The sequence below is a fragment of the Aquila chrysaetos genome, chromosome 13 (genome assembly GCF_900496995.4).
Source record: "Aquila chrysaetos chrysaetos chromosome 13, bAquChr1.4, whole genome shotgun sequence".
In the NCBI taxonomy this organism is placed as follows: domain Eukaryota; kingdom Metazoa; phylum Chordata; class Aves; order Accipitriformes; family Accipitridae; genus Aquila; species Aquila chrysaetos.
This window is the reverse complement of record NC_044016.1, coordinates 31,557,384-31,574,624: the sequence shown is the minus strand read 5'-3', so window position 1 is coordinate 31,574,624 and position 17,241 is coordinate 31,557,384. Positions and strand designations below refer to the sequence as shown.

The window sequence follows — 17,241 nt, the reverse complement described above, 5'->3', positions numbered from 1 at the left end:
ATCTCCAGTCATGGAGAATCTATCTTAACCCTTAGTCACTTGTTACACTGTTTATTTACTCTCACTGTTAAAAATGTGCACTTGATTTCAAATCTGAATTTGTTTAGCTTTGTTATATCCAAGTCTGCTCGAATCAACTGTCTTTGGTCACCTTTTGTTGCCCAGGTAAGTACTTACAGACTATGATCAAAGCATCTTGTACATTATAAATTGTTTGAAAGCTCTTAATCTTTCACTACAGGATGTATTTCCCAGATCATTGATCATCTTTTGGCTCTTCTTTGAACTCCTTCCAAATTAAAAATGTTCTTTTTTAATTAGTGCACTAGGACTGTGAGTGGTAGGCCAACAGTGTCCTGAACCAACGTCAGTGACAGACGTGCATTACCCAGGTCACCCTATTCATTCTGCTTTTTTAACAACAGGCATAGCATAAGTTCTTTCCCAGTCCTCTGGTATTGCCCTCAGTGTCCCGATACTTACTGAAGATCAAACAGAGCTTGCTTTTCAACCAGCTCTCTTAAAAACCTTGAATAAGAGTCATTTGGATTTGCTCAATTAAAGATATAGCTTTGATAGCCACTCTTTCATGTTCTTTGTAGCTGTTAGGATGGAAGGAACTACTTCATGATCAGATCATAGAAATAGATCATTTCAATTTTTCCCAATACAATCCAGACATTTCTTTTCTCATTTCTACATTATTGGCAACTCTGCCTTTCTATATAGGATCAACACCACTGTTAGGATTTCTTTTGCTTCTAATACTCTTTAAAATTAAATAGCCACAAACCCACTTTCATCTTTTTGTCCCTAATGGTGCTAGCCAGAAAATTCTCCTTGTTTCCTTCTCTTTCTCTTATCATCAGTCTCTCAGGACTGAATACTGATTTGCATTTGCTATTTTCCACTTCCTTGCATTTGTTGTGCATTTCTCCATTTTACCTCAAAGCCAGGTTGCTTTTCTTAACTAAGTGTGACCTTCTCTCTTGATTGTGGTTTTCTGGGCACCCAATACGTTCTTTTAAACAACTCACAATTAACTTTCATTGTTGTATGGCATGCTCAGGATCATTACTTTACAATTAAGTTTGCCATTCTGATTACTGCAGTGTCAAGTTATGAGTATGCACAAGGGGATTCCTCTAATGCTAGACTCAATTAAAATCAGCTGTTATTTTATTCTTACAACATGATTTATATTCAGGGCAAGATTTTCTCCAGTCCTGTGCATTATATTTAATGATAGGTCAAAATGATCTAACGGGAAACAAACAACTATCATGCCCCTCTAGTTCTCTGCTGTAATTTATACAGTAATACCACAACTTGTTGAAAGGTTGAGTTAATTGGCTTTACATTACAAGTCCTGATCCCACAGTGATAGGTCTCACAGCGACCCACTGCCAAACTTAATGTATATTTCCAATGTGAAGGCCAGTAGTTCTACCTTGTGAATATGTCTGAAGTAGTTTTGAATCCATAATTTAATCTGAGAAGGACTCAGCTGTTAGTTGACAGCTGCCAAATGATTGGCAGCATTTAATTTTCTCCTGGTAACTGCTGTATAGATGTAAGAAGTTATTTCCTATTTGTTTGTTCTCCACATGCGCTGATGAACAGCCAAACCAGTTCCTCAAATAAATTGTCATGGTCCTTCCAAGATAATTAAGATTTTTGCATACTTTCACTTCTGCTGTTTCCAGCCAACAGTAAGCGCAGGTTCACTGTGGTACGGGCTCCCTGCATCGCACAGGTAGACTCCCTCCTATTTGCATTTCTCATTCTGGCATTGTTAGTGGCACCTCCTAGTCCAAAAGTTACACAGAAAGGAGTTCAACAGTGGAACCTTTGGTGAATCACATTTGTCTTATCCCTCCCAGTAAATACCTGGAACAATATCGGGAAGCCATCTCCTACATGTGCTTGGTTATTAGGAAGGACAAAGCCCTCTCTTTCTAAAATTAGTTTTCCACTGGATATGAGCATACCCCAAAAGCATCTGCCTATGCAGCCCCTCAGGAGAAGACTACAGAAAAAGCCAAGTAAATTGTGCAAATACCTGCACGCTGGTGGACCTCTTGAGATGAAGCTTGCAACTGAGGGGTTCCATCTCTGGTGGGCTGCGAGCTACTGCTCTGACTTGAATTGCCTGTGGAATTGCTGCTAGATGAAGAGCCCCCTCCACTATCCACCTCTTCAACGTTACCTCTCTCATGGTGAGCTGCATGGCAGTCCTTCCGCATTCTGTGTGTGGGAACACATGCATGGTCAGCCATTTATTATGCACGAAAATTTGTGCCACCAATGTTAGTGCCCTCAAAATGTGTAATTGCACTCTCTCATACTGCTGCAGGTCTTTTGACATCTTTTGAGATGACAAAGATGATGATGTGATAAGCTTACTTGGAACAAAATCATATACGACACAAACTAAATCTTTCCTTGTCTGTGTTAAGTGGCTTTGGAGCCCTGCAAGACCTTAGGACTCTTTATTGAATGTTACAGTGGTCTCTGAAGATCAACTTTTGTATGAGGTAATCAAGTAGCAAAGAAGAGGAATAGGCTGGAGGAAGCTCAGTGGGAATGAGCTGCATGGTGGGAAACGAGCATATTAAGCCACTAGATTTAATCATTTTAGCATAGGTCTTGGCATGCAAGCTGGCTCCCATAGTCTCTCCATAGTCTCCTGCCTCTCCTCAGCCACAGTGGCGATAGGGCAGGTGGAGGGAATGAGGCAAGAGTGAGTTACTGCTGTATGAAAAGTGCATGTAGGAATGAGAGATGGAATGTGTCAGATACTGATCGTGCATACCTAGGGGAAGTCGGGCAGTTTTTGTGGAGTACATTTTTAGATGTGTTTTGGTCGAGAACAATGACTTGGGGATGATCACCTATACTGCCAAAGCTTTGGAGCATAACCCACCAACACATTTACTCATGTTATGACATGTCACTGAGTTACAGAAGACACCCTTATTTACAGGGCATAAACAGTAAAATTCCCTGGAATAAGGAACATGTCTGTAGTGCTAAGTGATTTGATAAAGAATGTTGTTGAACATGTAGAAAGCTTTGCTTAAAAGCCATGAATGAGTTAATGAATTTGGTTTCTGCTATATCTGTAGGGCTATTCTGTTATATTCTGAGTCAGTTGCAATTAATTTTTTACTCATAGGTAACAGTATGGAATTACTCTCTTTTAACAGGAAATACAGTAGAACCAAGACTGCACAGTCTCTATCTGCATAGCCAAAAATTAACACCTACCTTAACCATTTGGATCTGAACCACTTTTTAATGTTGTCCAAACTGACAGGTCCCCCCCAAATGTTCCTCAGTTGGCTGTGTGTCCCAAGGTACGAGGTGGTTAAAGGGGAAACGTACATTGGATATCCCAGTGGCTGATCACATGAAGAATTAATTAAGTTCCGCAAGACCTGTTTATTGTTCTGGATGCTGCCTCTCTCTGGGTTACGATTGCGTAAGAAAATCAGTTCCTGCTGCTGCCCAGCCCAAAGCCCTCTGACGCACTCCTTGTTGACCTGCAGGTAGGTTGAAAACATGTGGATCGTGAAAATGTTTGCTACTGAAGATGCAGAACTACGTGATCCAGGTAGAACAGCAGTAGCTGTGTGTGCAAACACCTCATGTCTTTGCACCAACAGGTTTTATGAACTTTTGCAGCTACTCCCTGGCAAAGCCTGCAATGTTTTTTCAGATACACAAACATACAGGTGCAAAATGGAAGTCAACTGAAGAGAGCTCTTTTAGACTCCAATCCCTACTCGATAACTACAATCAGCCTCTCCTTTTGGCCAGATTACTCAGAAATAATATTAGTTACCACAGCCCTAAATTACTGCAATATTAGAAAGATGGTTTATGTACCTTGATAACCTTGAAGCTCAAGTAGCTTTTGTGGAGCATGATAACTTTATATTCATCTGCTCCTTCATCTACCACGTGTCTCAGGGTTAGCAGCTCCTCTCTGTTGGAGAGTACAGCGCTGCGCCAGGCTGGGTCCCCTTCATGACAAATCACAACCTTTTCTTCAAAGGATTGGATTGCTTCATACAAAACTGCTGGGTCCTCATACTCATCTGGGCAGGTGAACTGGTCCTGGTAGTACACGAAAAAGTATTGAAAAGATCAGGTATATTTGTGAAAACACAAACACTATGAACAATAAACAAAATCCTGTTTTTTGAACAGTTGCCCGCTGACCCCGCCAAGTGACTTGCTGTTTGATACAGCGTGTCTTTGGGGAAGTAGAGAAATTAATTTAACAGTAATATAGAAAGGTACGATTTTTGTTTTCTAGTAACCTGTTCTGATCTCATGTCTCCACTGGACAGACACTCGAAGAATGCCAGCTTATCCACTTTCTTTTTATAAAGTGGGAAACCACGGGAGGCAGGGCTTTTGGGTAAGCTGGAGGGAGATCAGAATCACCTGGGGCATTCCACAGTTCTTGTGGAAATCCTTATTTTTATTCACGAAAAACCACCAACAAAAGCACAGACTGGGAATCCATCAGCAGATATCGCAATATTGCGTTACTACTTTAGCTGTCACGCAGCAGCATGGCCAGTGATAACATTCATAAAATTACTGTGTCAAATTCTCAGATATTAATTCACAGCAGTTCCACTTCAGTTACATTCAGAGCAATTATAAATATCATGCATGATAAAAGCATATAATACTAAATCATAACGTGCCAGAGCAAGAATGAAATCAACTCCAAGCTATACAGGGGTTGACCTGAAGAAATTGGAGCAAGTTCAATGGAGGTGTGCCAGATTTTTACAACTGAAAACAGAACGGGGTCAGAAACAGCCTGACATAATCAAACAAACAGCCGTGACACGAACCCTTCAAACCACTCTCCTCTCAGCTGTGTCTTTTAACATATGGAAGCGTTACATGTGTATTGCCGTTCACAAAAGGATTGATAAATCAGCAATGAAATTAGTCTAATCAAGGTATTTCTTTTCAGTCTAGGAACCTTCTTTATAGTATCCACGCATAAAAAACACGACATGACCGTCAGTTTTGTTTTGGTGAAAAATGCAGGGTCAAGCTCTGCAATATGAATGGTTTCAAATGGGCAGCTAGGGGGTACAGAAAAGGAGATCAAGTGAATGCAAAATAAATAAAGGCCAAGCTTTTCCATTTTGGTTAAGGAAGTTTCTCAGAATAAGGCAAGAAGTACTCCATTTCCCTCTTTTTTTTTTTCCTTTGGACAGTTTCTAAGGCTTCCTGTGTTTCCCTAAGAAAACAGATGCGGTAGTAAAAGTTAAAAATTTAAAAGAGACTGTACCTGGTGTAGCTTCAGAGACATTCGGATTGCTGGGGCAACAACCTTGTGCAATAGATCCATGTCTGCAAAGACCCACTCATCTTTTGCTGCTATCCGAAAGTCTCCTTTGAACAGTGCATGGAGCCCATAAAGAAAAGAGTCCAAGCTGCAAGAGAAAGGCAGCAGTCACTCCCAGAAGTCATTCCTGTCTCACCGAGCCGGATGGACCCCCGCCAGCTGCCGGCCACGCGCTGAGCTGCGCAGTGACCGGTGCCCCTCCGGCGCGGGGCGAGCTCCGCGGTGGGTATAAAGCAGGGTCACATCGCCTATTTCTAATGAGAAACCATTCCTCAGGGTAAGTGGTTTTCCTTCTGCTTGCACTGTAAACAACTGGCCACGAAACAAGTGTGGCACCTGGAACAAAGGATGTCCTAAGGATGGGTGGCTGGGTCACGGGGTGCCTCAGGGTGCTGCTGCTCTGCGGCTGTGCCAAAGAGACCGGGTCAAAGAGTGCCGGCTGCTCTGCAATCCCTGTGCAGGCAGCAGAAGCTGCCCCCTCATTTGAAAGTTTATTGATTGGCCCTGTTACTCTTAGCAGTTCTCCTTACAAGGTAAAAATTAAAAAAAAACCCAAAAAACAAAAAAACCCCCCAAAACAAAAAAAAAACCAACAACAACAAAAAAACAGCTGTAAAAAATATTTTCAGCAAATCTGAGACTTTTGTCATGAAACTCAAACCCAGACGTGAACATTAAACCAGATGTACTAAGAAGAATACTAAGTTTCAGGAACTGTTCAGTAAACCGGGTGAGAGCATGAATCAAATGACAGGCATTTCATACGGAAACAATGAGCCCTAAAGCAAATATGCACTGGGCTTCTTTTTTCTAATATAAGAAACTAGATGTAACCAGTTCTGCCTGACCTTGGATGATGGTTTGCCTGGACCTGAGATTTAAGCAAAAGGTAAAAGGTACAAAATTGAGTAGTTGTTAGAAAATGGTTGCACAAGGGCTTTGTGAAGGGAAACAACCAGCCTTCAGCTCCAATCTTCACCCCAAATCACGAGCTTCCCACGACGACACCACAGACACTTGTATAATGCTTATATAGCAGGACTGCCGTCCCAATGCTGCTCTGAAGAAGTGATCTCAAAATTGAGGAAAACGCAACCATCTGTTAAAAACAGGCATCTCTTGCAAACCCACAGGACATGGTTTCATCTACCTGCCAAGATTTTACTCACTCTTCCAACAGCTGATTTGTTCAGATTGTAAAGGCTCTGAGGAGAAACTGCATTAAGATGTTGGTGGTTTTCGTTACTGCCCAGACTTTCTCCAGAGAACGCACAATCTTTCCACATAATTGAGCTTTCTTAATTATTTTAGGAAAGGAAAAAAAACTTTTAAATTTTTTCTCTTCTCAGAGAGGGAGAAGAGCGACTGGGAGACTGCTTGGCCTATCTTCAGCTCAGACACATTCTAATTTTGCCCTTGGTGGGTAGCATGATTTAGAAATTAAAATGGAAAGATACATATGTTGTTACCAGAAAAATAGCTGGATACCGATTTTCTCCACGAAAGCATCGTGTAATACAAATCAACTAATCGGTGGGACCCAGGCCAGTCCGGAAGGCAGGGCTGCTGTCACTGCTGGGAACATGAAGAGTACGGGGAAGCTCTTGTGAATTCTTAACTGATTTGCATTTATTACTACTAAGTTACGTATTAAAACATGCCTACATGAGACAGGCACTTACACTCAGATCTTCAAAACTTTCAAGCACTGATTTCAATGGGAGTTATGTGTCTTCAAGGAATGGGTCCTGCTCTCCACTGACTTTCAATCAATCATCTCCACAGTTTAGAAAATGATAATATACCCAAATCCTGCTTAACAGCTCGGAAAGCCCTAGAATAAACCAGTTAGGGGAAAAATGGTGGGTGCAGCCAGTGTGGTGAAATATGTGACTATCGTCTCCTTTGAAAAGGCTAGAAATCAGAAGGGTCCTTTCACTTGCCCACCCACTAGACAACATCCAGCATACACAGCTGAATCCTTGCCTGGAAAAACTACCTCTATATCTAAATATTCTTCCCAGGATGAAACTGAAGAATCTACCCTGAACTACGCACTGAATGATCTGTAGTGTAGTTTTTCCCCACGTAACACCCCCTGAATTTGCTCTGAAAAGTTGGCTGGGATGAAGGGAGGAGTAGGCAGGAGACCGACCTGTTTTTTACATCATTAGAGGCTCTCAGAGCCAAATCTGAACACCAGCGCAGACAGAGTTTGCATTCACATCAAAGTGTCTTAGAGGCATCAGCACATGCTAAACAGGCTGCTGTGAACAGCAGCATCTGCTGAAAGCAAGGCCAGGACCAGGACAGCTATGCAAACTGCAGCTGAGCATCAGCAGAGGGAGCGGAGGGAAGCACGTACAGCTCTCACTGTGCTTAGTTAGGGAAGACTCATCCATTTCTCATCCCTCTGCATAATAAGTTCTCTAACCAGCATTTTTAAGAACAAATATGACTGCTACAAGGAACACAGCAGTAGTGGCAGTAGTTGTGAGAGGCTGAGAGTCAATTATTTTATATATCGTATTTTCCACCAGAGAGGTCTGGAGGAGATTGCTGTATTCACAAAACCATGGACATCTTTTATTCTCCTGCCAATCGTAATGAGGCTTTTGGGTACATTCTGCCTATAATGTGACACTATCTCGAGCCATTACGTCTGTAACATGCAGCCCTTAATCCACATAAGCTACAGCTGTTGTTATTCTTCCCATTGTTATGCTCTCTGCTGAAGACTCTAATGAGATTATAAGGAAGCTGTAAAGCCAACAGCTTTGATCTCAGGCCTGACTCAAGGTTGTTGCTGCTTTTTTGGCCCAGTTTTAGCATACCTCAGTTGGTAATCTGCTGTAGTTACAGGCTTGTTCAAAATATTTTAAAAACTAGTTAAGGTAAATTCACATGCCAAAGAAACAACGTTAATCAGGAAGAGACATAACTACTATTTCTGGCAACATTTCTAACCCCCTGAGCTAAGAACCCGAAAAGCTGCTGTCACAACTGTGAACTATTTTAGAACAAGACTAGTAGGTGTGTGGGAACCGTCGGCCCGTCGAATGTGCAGAAAGGAGGGGATTAAGTAGCACCACAAATACCAGAGGGAGGGCAATGGAGCCAAAGCAAATACTCCCTCCTACTGCACTCCTTACGTTGCTCCAACAGCTGAAACTAAAAGCATTTGATGCAAGCCTCAAAACAGTATGGATGAAGACTTGTGAGCTGGTGAATGTCTCTGTGTGTATTTTGCACACCAAAACCCATCCTCTGTCTGCAGTTTATAGACCTTTCCCAATGCTAACTGTAGATTTATTTAAGCAGTAAAGAAACATGCATGCCTGTGAGCTGGTAATGACCTGAATGTCGTAGCTCACCTGAATGAAGTATTTTCAATGGCAACCCTTCTACATTTGACATTTTAGATGACAGTGGTGGTGAGCTAAGAGTCAAACTTTTCTCCCCTGCTTCTGCTCTGCTCAGCTCTGGCAGACATAAAGCTGCACTGTCTGCTTGAACTCCCACTAGCAATGCAGCATCACCTGCAGCATTGTGGTGCCACGTCCAGGCAGAGCCATTCCTTGGAGTGACCCTCTGTCCACACTGAGGGATACCACCCAGAGGGAGCTGAGGGGACCCGAGCATCCAGGCTTGGTAGTGTTGGAAGTATCTGATGAGAGATGCTTTATTAAGGGATTTTTATATTTCTCCAAATTTGAAACGTATACTAAACATTTACTTATTAGTAGGTCTAGTGGCTGAATAGGATTGTTAAGTAATTTTTTACAAATGCACACCTAAACATATCACTCATTTGAATAAATGAATGGTAATGTCACGTCGTTCCTTAAATTGCATTTTGTGCAGGATGCCTCCTAATGACAGTTTAAAAGAGCATTTGATTTGCATAGCAATGTTCTGCCTTCTTAATGAATGCATTTATTGTGTAATCTAGTGTTAATGTTGGGTTTCTACTGACATTTACATGAACAGGTACACTGAATAATTATTTACATACATTATATAAGAGCATTTAAAATCTTGGTTTACACAGTGACATTCACTGATTAATAGATTAGACAAAATCATGTGTACATGAGTGCAAATTGATAGTTTACATACACAATGTAAACTTGAATCTCAGTTCTGTAGTGCACAGCTCAGTGTAACATCACCTTTGTATTACTGTTTCTGTGCAGCAGCTGGATGACTGTCACCCCTCACGACACAGCAAGGGCTAGACTTAGTCCGGAAGAAGTTTCCTACTACCTGCACAGTGACCCCAGAGAACAAAACATGGACCACAGAGCACAGGTTCTGGGCTAGTTTGCTCACGCTGGACATATATGAAACTATTCATAGAAATAAGCGTGAGGAGGAGAAGACTACAATGCCTATCTGGCCATTACATTGCAAACTGATCACGAAACTTCTAGGAATGTTGTACACAAGATGCTTCACAGCCAGAATTAATAGCAAGTCCTGATATGAAGTTCAAGGTAATTTCTAAGTGCCTCTAAGTAGGCTCCAAAATGTCCCCAAAATATGACACCTTTTCAAGGGAAAGGACTGTGAAGCATCACCTAAGGAACGATTCCTCCAGCTTCTGAGGACCTTAAGTACTTCTCCCCCATCTAAGTGAATGCAGAACTGGGGGCGAGGACCAGCAATAACGCTCTAAATCAAGCTCCATACGAGCTGCTGTACCTCCATCAAACACAGAGAGAGGGGAGGGAGACCTGCCTTCGGCGCCTAAAGCTAATCCTCAGGAACATCTCCTTCTGGCCTCAGCAGCGCTGCACGCGTTGGATGAAGTCTCCTTCCCCCCAGCATGCTGTGTAATTGTATTCCTAGTGGAGACTCGCTGACTTACTGCTTCTTTGTGTATACGTAAGTTGTGAAAATCTGCGTGAAGCAGTAAACACTGTAAGTACAGTAAGAACTGCCCTTTGTGCTGAAGTGAATGTATTTGGGGGATTTTTGTTGATAAAGGTCTTGATGTCAGGGGATAGTTACCTTGCTTGTTAGTTAATAATTTCTACTAAATTGTTTTTGTCAATTAAAATAAATATATAAATTCCTTAAGACAAGAATAAATGTATTTCACAAGTTAAAGTCATGTTTTGTAGCTGTAGCAATGTATAACTTGAATTCTGCTACTCGGACTCCTTTTTTTCCCCCAAAATCTTTCTGACAGTTGAAATGTATTAAAGGTAATTTAACCAGGAGGGTAAGTGACACAGTTTTTCCACAGTGAAACTTTTCTAGGGAAAGCTTTTGTGAAGTAGCACTGAAAAAGATACTGACAGAAGCTTCCACTTAATCCCTTTTATGTCACAAAATACATTTTAAAAATACAATGATTCAATACTGCCCTGGAGCACTTGCTTAATAAAAAGAAAACCAGGACTTTAATTAAAGATACAGGATTATATAGAATAGATTCAGAAAAACAGGGATAGAGCTGTGCACTGCATATGACTACCACATTTTTTGCCTTTCTACAGACCTTTTCTCCTCAGGAAAAGTATTTTTAAGTATGGAGTGCCCACTCACCAAAAGAGAGGAACTAATTTGGTTCATTGGTAATTTTCCAGATTTCAAAAAGACATGGTATAGCTGACTCCTGCAATTATTATTAAAATCTTCACAGAAGACTTTGCAAATAATTATCCTCAACATTCATACTTTCCATGTTAAGCTTTAGGAAGTCTCCGATAATATTCTCTCTTTGCATTAGCGACTAACCATGTAAGCCAATATGAATAGGTGACATTATTATTGTATCTGTCCTAGTGCCAAAACATTGTAATGAAGATTTTAAGATCCAGTGGAAAGTACATGCAACATGATGACAGTTTTAAGAAGCTTTTGTGATATTTTTAGATGCATTTCTAATATTGCTGTGACATATCTATTGCAGGCCCAGATCAAAATCACTTTAATCTTTTCTCAAAAAAATTCATAAATGCACATCAACTTTTCTACCACATCCCCAAACTCTAAAATTTGGATCATCAAAAAAATAGGGCAATTTTAGAAATACCAGTGACTTACTAAACATCACACTGATTTGAGTGCATAAAAATGGAGAGGAAACTCAACCCAGAAGAAAACTACTACAGGAAGGGAATGTGCAAAGACTAGAAGAAAAGAGATGACGAAAGCCACTTTAGAAAGCAGAAAGAAGCAGCACATCAAGAAATAAGCCATGTGGGCCACAAACATTCTGCATGCCTGACTGAAAAGGAAAGACATAAAACCAAATGTTACAAACATCTCAACAGATAACAAAGCTAGAATGAATATTTAAAAGGACTGTTTTATCTTATAATACAAAATGCATTCAAAATCACACATGCTGTCTTTGTTTGCTTGTTAGTAAGACAAATCCTCTCTAAGGAGCACGTTGATAGAGGGCTAGCTAGCTTTGCTCACAGTTTTGTGCCAATACAGCAAGGTCACTTAGATACTCTATTTACTCAACTTGTCTACTGGTACTAAACTCCTGCGAACATGGGGAGTTCAAATATGTCTAATAAAAATCTAAAATTAGGTAAGAAGTTAGACTTTATTTTAATAAAGATTATTTCATTAATAAAATGCCTGATCTATAGAACAGTGTACATGGTACTTTATAAAACCCAAACAACTCAAAACTCCTAGTGAAAATGGAAGAATCCCTAATGAAAATGTAAGGAGAAGAGTGTATTCAGAAACAATCTTAACCAAGCATATTTTAATTAACCAGACTTTCTAGGAAGAAGTGTTTTGAATGAATGAATGAATGAGTAAGGTAGACAGAGAACAGACAAAGCTGTGGTCTCAAGAGATGCAAGGTTCTCCCTTCCTCAGTCGCCAGAATGAAGTGGCACAATGAACGGGAATACAGCCCTGAGGAATACAGGACCCTTATGGATTTATTATGATCTAGCTAACTAGATGTCAGATGACTTGGCAGTTTCTTCCTCTTCTGGAGGAAGCCATCATTCCAGTAGCCAGGCCAGGCATGAGTGAACACAAGCAATAACCACCGGTACCCATTCTTTCAATGCAAAATACTGCTTTGCCCTATGAAATAAAGACTGGTATTAGTTATTTAGCTAACTACCAAAGTAAAAGATGTCCAGAAATGGCAGAAAACAAATTACGCTATGGAGGAAAGAGACTTTACCTTGATCTAATCTTCTGTTGAGATTCCACACTAAGTGAAAAAAGACAAACAGGTCTTTGCTTTAAGATGAGGAAAAAGGATTCCTAAAAACTACCTGATGGCCATATTGTGAGCTGCAGTTCCCAAAGCTCTTCGGCCCAGTATACACAAGGCAAAGGAAAGCGTCACTAGAGGAGAATCCTCATCGCTGTCCAGGTGCTACAAAGTTTTAAGAATAGCGTGTTATTCGAAATGCAAATACCATCTTTAAAAGCACTGCAATACTATAAATGGTAACATTCATAAAATTTGCATATACCTGGACCTACACACAAAAACATTCCTTGCAATTAAACAGAACAAGAAGGAAGATCATTGCCATCAGAGGCTTTCTGCAAAACGCAAGCTTATTTTGCCCGTTGGCTAGAAACAGAACATTTCAACCTTGGGTGGCGAGATCCCAAGGGAGGGGAGCTTTGTTGGGGGGGGATTGTAGGGGTTTTTTTTTTGTGGGTTGGTTGGTCCCCCCCCTAGCCCCGATCTGACATTCTAAGACAGAGCAGATTCCTTATTGCTGAGAGACACCGCAACTGGAGGCAGCCAAACCCCTTTTCTTGGGACACAGTGCCTGTGAAACCCCGCCACAGATTTCAGAAGAACAATCTATTTGGAAAAGTTTGGAGGAACATACTTTTAGTAAATAACAATATATATCTAAATTGTATACCATTGATGACACTGACCTCACATTTTAACAAGCAGTCAAAACATTTCATTTACACTTACCAGCTCAGGAGAGTTTCTTTACTGAAATTTTTGCAAAGAAAACTTTGCTATCAAGCAGGAGGAAAAAATTGAAACAACCCCTCAAGAATGTGAATCTTTAAGAGGATACAGACTATTACTCATGTCCATGCAATAAGTGATTTCTTATAGCTTGCTTTGACTCTAAAACTGAAGCCAATTACAATAAAGAATGTAGCTTCTTCTATAAAATACATTGGTTCTCAGGGCTAATGTGTACAGTGAAGCTTTTTTTACATCTCATCTCCTACATGAACTTTTCCTCTATATAGTCAGTGAATTACAAAAACAGGGGTAAAAGAAAAAGATGTAAAAAATATATAAATATATGTGTGTGTGTGCACTCTAGTGCAGGCATTCATTTGCCCTTTTAAGTCCAACTGCTAAGTTTCAAGTCTGTTGGGCATCCCTAAATGTATTCTACTTGAAAGTCTCAGCCACATAACAAGTGAAAAAGCATCATTTAACAGCGGGTTTCCCTGTACCATACAATTCTTTGTGTGTCAGAACTTGGGAGCTGAGACATGGAGATGGGAGAGAAAAGAGATTAAATATTCCTAGTAGGAGGAGATGGTGGGGAAGGCTCAGACAATTCAATGAAAGCAGTATCAATATGATGATATGCAGAGGAACTGGTGGAATGGTATTCAGGGTTAGAGACATGAGAAGGAACTGAAGCAGAGAAGAAACATTAAAATTCAGCAATGTTACACCAGCTAAGGTCAGTGGTAGCAAATGGGATGTGCACTCAGTGATCCTGAATGAAAAATGCACAAATAATAGCGCACGGTGGCCAGGAAAGATACACTTCTCATTTTTTGCCATTATCAGCAATAATCAGAAAATTAAATCAAGGGAATATGCTTGTTCGAAACTGTATTCTCCCTCTGGGGTATTTTGAGTATTCTACGGAAATACAGTAGTGCATTTCCGATAAATGATTGCTGACCATCAGTAATCTTAGTGGCTCAAAGCATGTGAATGTGTAGCTGTAAACCTGCCCTTGACCTTTTAGAGCTGTGAGGTAATTTCACACGATTTTGTGGCATGGTTCACATTTGAATTATGAGCTCTCAGAGGGGACCTATACTAGCAGCGAGTTTGTTATGCACTTCCCTACCATTTGAAGTCTGTACCCAAATATAGGCAAATTTTTGGAAAGGATACACAAACATCACAAACGTTTGGCAAATGTACCCAAACACTGGCAACACTGAAGGAACAGTAATGCTCTGGTAACATTCCCTGAATGGAGCCTGCTCTAGCAGTACTTCTGCGAGCTCTTGTTATATCCACGCTTTCTAGAGCTGATGAAATTAATTGTGTTGGAAGTGTGCACAATAAGGAATTGGTTCTGTATTCAAAGACCAACGCTCCTTAAAACTCTAGTTTTTGCACAAGAGTAGTCTCCAAAATATGTTTTTCCATTCCACAAAACATATATTTTATGTTAAATCTGACAGCTTAAATGAAATCAATTTTATTGTATTAATCCTGAGCGAGCAAAAGACTACCCATGCATCATTTAACTCCTATCCCAAGAATGAAAGCTACTACTACTAAAAAAAACAATGCAAGCTTACCTCTACCCTTTTTCTAGCACAGAACTGAATCCAGTCCAGATAAACACTGCAGAAACTAGCTCTTGTTATTCCTTGGAGACAGGGAACATAATCTTCATCTATGTTAATGTTAAACATTGCAAGGTCACGTTCAATATAATGCCACTTTGCATAAGGCTGCAGTATCTTTTGGATGGATTCGTCTTTTATCCAGTCCAGGATTTTGGGAGAACTTGCTGTAAAGTATATTATACTCTGTTGACAGAATGTGCAAATGTTAGTCACTCTAGAGAATAAATCAAATAGGACCACATTAACTACCTATAATGGTACCTATTTTTCCTATTTTTTACTGCTTGGCATAATTGCTTCACAAAACTGTTCAAGTTAGAAAGATGATAATAACTGATATCTAAATAGCAGACAACAGAAAAAGAAGTCAGATTTTTAATATCCTTCTGCGTTACAGGAAAATTAATACAAACAACAGACTATGATAAGCATACAGGGTTCCAGCATTCAGACGTGTTAATTACTGAATATTTGTGCGGTTCTAGAGTCTATCAGCAAGAAGGTGACACTGATAAAAGTTTAGGCGTATTTTGAAAAAACAGTAGTAGATGGTCACATGCTCAACACAGGACTCTTTTTCCTCCATGGAATTCCTGTTTTCTGGGGACGAAGCTTTCCTAATTCTGTAACAAAAACAGTTCCACCACAATTGAACCACAAAGGTGAGATTTGACAGCTGTGTACAACACAGGTCTGAAAACCCCTGTTTTAATTGCTGTTTTCTTTCTGCATTTAGTAGCATCACTATTTTTGTTATTTGTCAATGAGGCCAGTAAAGAATAATGCATTTTTTGTTATATGTCAGATTAAGAAGCTGATAACTGATGTAACTGAGTTTGCTTTTAAAGCACTGAAGGAGGAGCAACATTCAGCTGCTTTCTTTTACCAAATGAAGAAACATTAGAAAGCAGCAACACTCGTATCTCACATCCATGCCTGAGTTTCTACGTTTAAGTTCTTCTAAGTGCTGTGTCTGGAGCCATGAAAATAATAATAAATAAAATAAAATAAAATAAAATAATAATTTAAAAAAAAAATCTGAGCCAAATTTAAAGCTGATTTTCAAAAGAATGTAAAACTTAAGGAGACGTTCCAGTGCCGCAAAGAAAAGTGGCATCAGCTGGAAAGTCCCATTATAACGTTTTATTATTATAATTTTTGTTTTAATAAAAGATATTAATTTAGAATTGGATTCCAAAGCAAACAAGGGGCAAGTGAACGTGACTGAAGATGATGTAGTTCTACTTTACTCACGCAATGGAAATATTATTAGGCAAATAAATGTATAAAATGAAAATATGATGGATTAAAAAGGCAGAAGCACTACCAGCCCTTTTAAAAATCCCAGATGCCCTCCATAGTTTATCTTTCAAATGGTACATAAATACACAAGCAAGAGGACAATTAAGCTCCAGAGGAAAAAGACAAGTCAGGCAGATACAGACTGAGGAAGGACCCTTACTTTCTCAGCATGTGGAGAACAACACATTCTTTTAAAAAGATTCATGCAGAAACAATAGGAGCTGAAAACACAGCACTCAGCAAATGCAGACTTCTTGAATACTAAAAGACGTTTAAATAAGAACATACTGAGAAGAGATGGAGGAGGCACAAGGGAAAAATATCACAGTAGTTGGGCAGGAAATTATTTCAAAATATATGCAGAAGGGCTACAGGAGCTGACCCACTTTAGTTGTGGAGAATAAAAATTTTTTTATAAGAAGAAATACGGGCCTTTCTAGGCCGTCAATGAAACTGCAAATGAAATAAATACATTAGGAATAAGACACTCAGTGCAACTCATTGTTTAAAAGACCAATATGGTAAGTATTCTTGAAGGATAGGAGAACTGAAACAAAGCATACGTTATCTTTGCTGATCTTCAAAATAGAGTTTGCTTTTTTTATATTCTCACCTGTGTTTATAAAGAAGCAGATTCAGCTGCGAAAAAAAAAAAATCAGGGTCGCAATCAGACACAGAAATAGCAAAAAATTCTGCCACCTAATTAAATTCTGCTCTTAGTAGCTCTTCCTAGATACGTTTTGTGCACAAGTACTTCCTCAGCTGTATGGCAATTCAGAAATAATATGGTAAATATTTACAATATTGTAAGCTACAAAGAATAAACTAGAAGCACTCCAAATGCTCAGTGCAAAAGAAGTGCAGTTGCTGCTGAAACTCCAGCCTAAGTGTTTTCTGTTTGTGATTTATGTGACCTGAATACTGCATTAACTAGAGAAGTTCTTACAATTAGTTTCCTATGCAGTTA

General features: G+C 39.7%; 1 protein-coding gene and 1 long non-coding RNA gene across 3 annotated transcripts in view; one reads left to right on the top strand and one right to left on the bottom strand.

Annotated features, from left to right (window-relative positions):
- The window catches only part of PCNX2 (pecanex 2), a 157,968-nt gene that overhangs the window by 6,665 nt on the left and 134,062 nt on the right, over window positions 1–17,241 (bottom strand). For both annotated transcript variants that reach the window (XM_030036214.2, XM_030036215.2), the window contains 6 exons: window positions 14,921–15,154; window positions 12,649–12,752; window positions 5,327–5,471; window positions 3,892–4,122; window positions 3,271–3,545; window positions 2,063–2,247 (listed from right to left, as the gene is read on the bottom strand). In XM_030036214.2, coding sequence (XP_029892074.1) covers window positions 2,063–2,247; window positions 3,271–3,545; window positions 3,892–4,122; window positions 5,327–5,471; window positions 12,649–12,752; window positions 14,921–15,154 — 1,174 coding nt within the window. The remainder of the gene's footprint in view (window positions 1–2,062; window positions 2,248–3,270; window positions 3,546–3,891; window positions 4,123–5,326; window positions 5,472–12,648; window positions 12,753–14,920; window positions 15,155–17,241) is intronic.
- On the top strand, window positions 3,440–10,495 carry LOC115350516. Its single transcript, XR_003926474.1, has 2 exons — window positions 3,440–3,551; window positions 9,580–10,495. It is a non-coding gene; the product is annotated as an uncharacterized LOC115350516 (long non-coding RNA).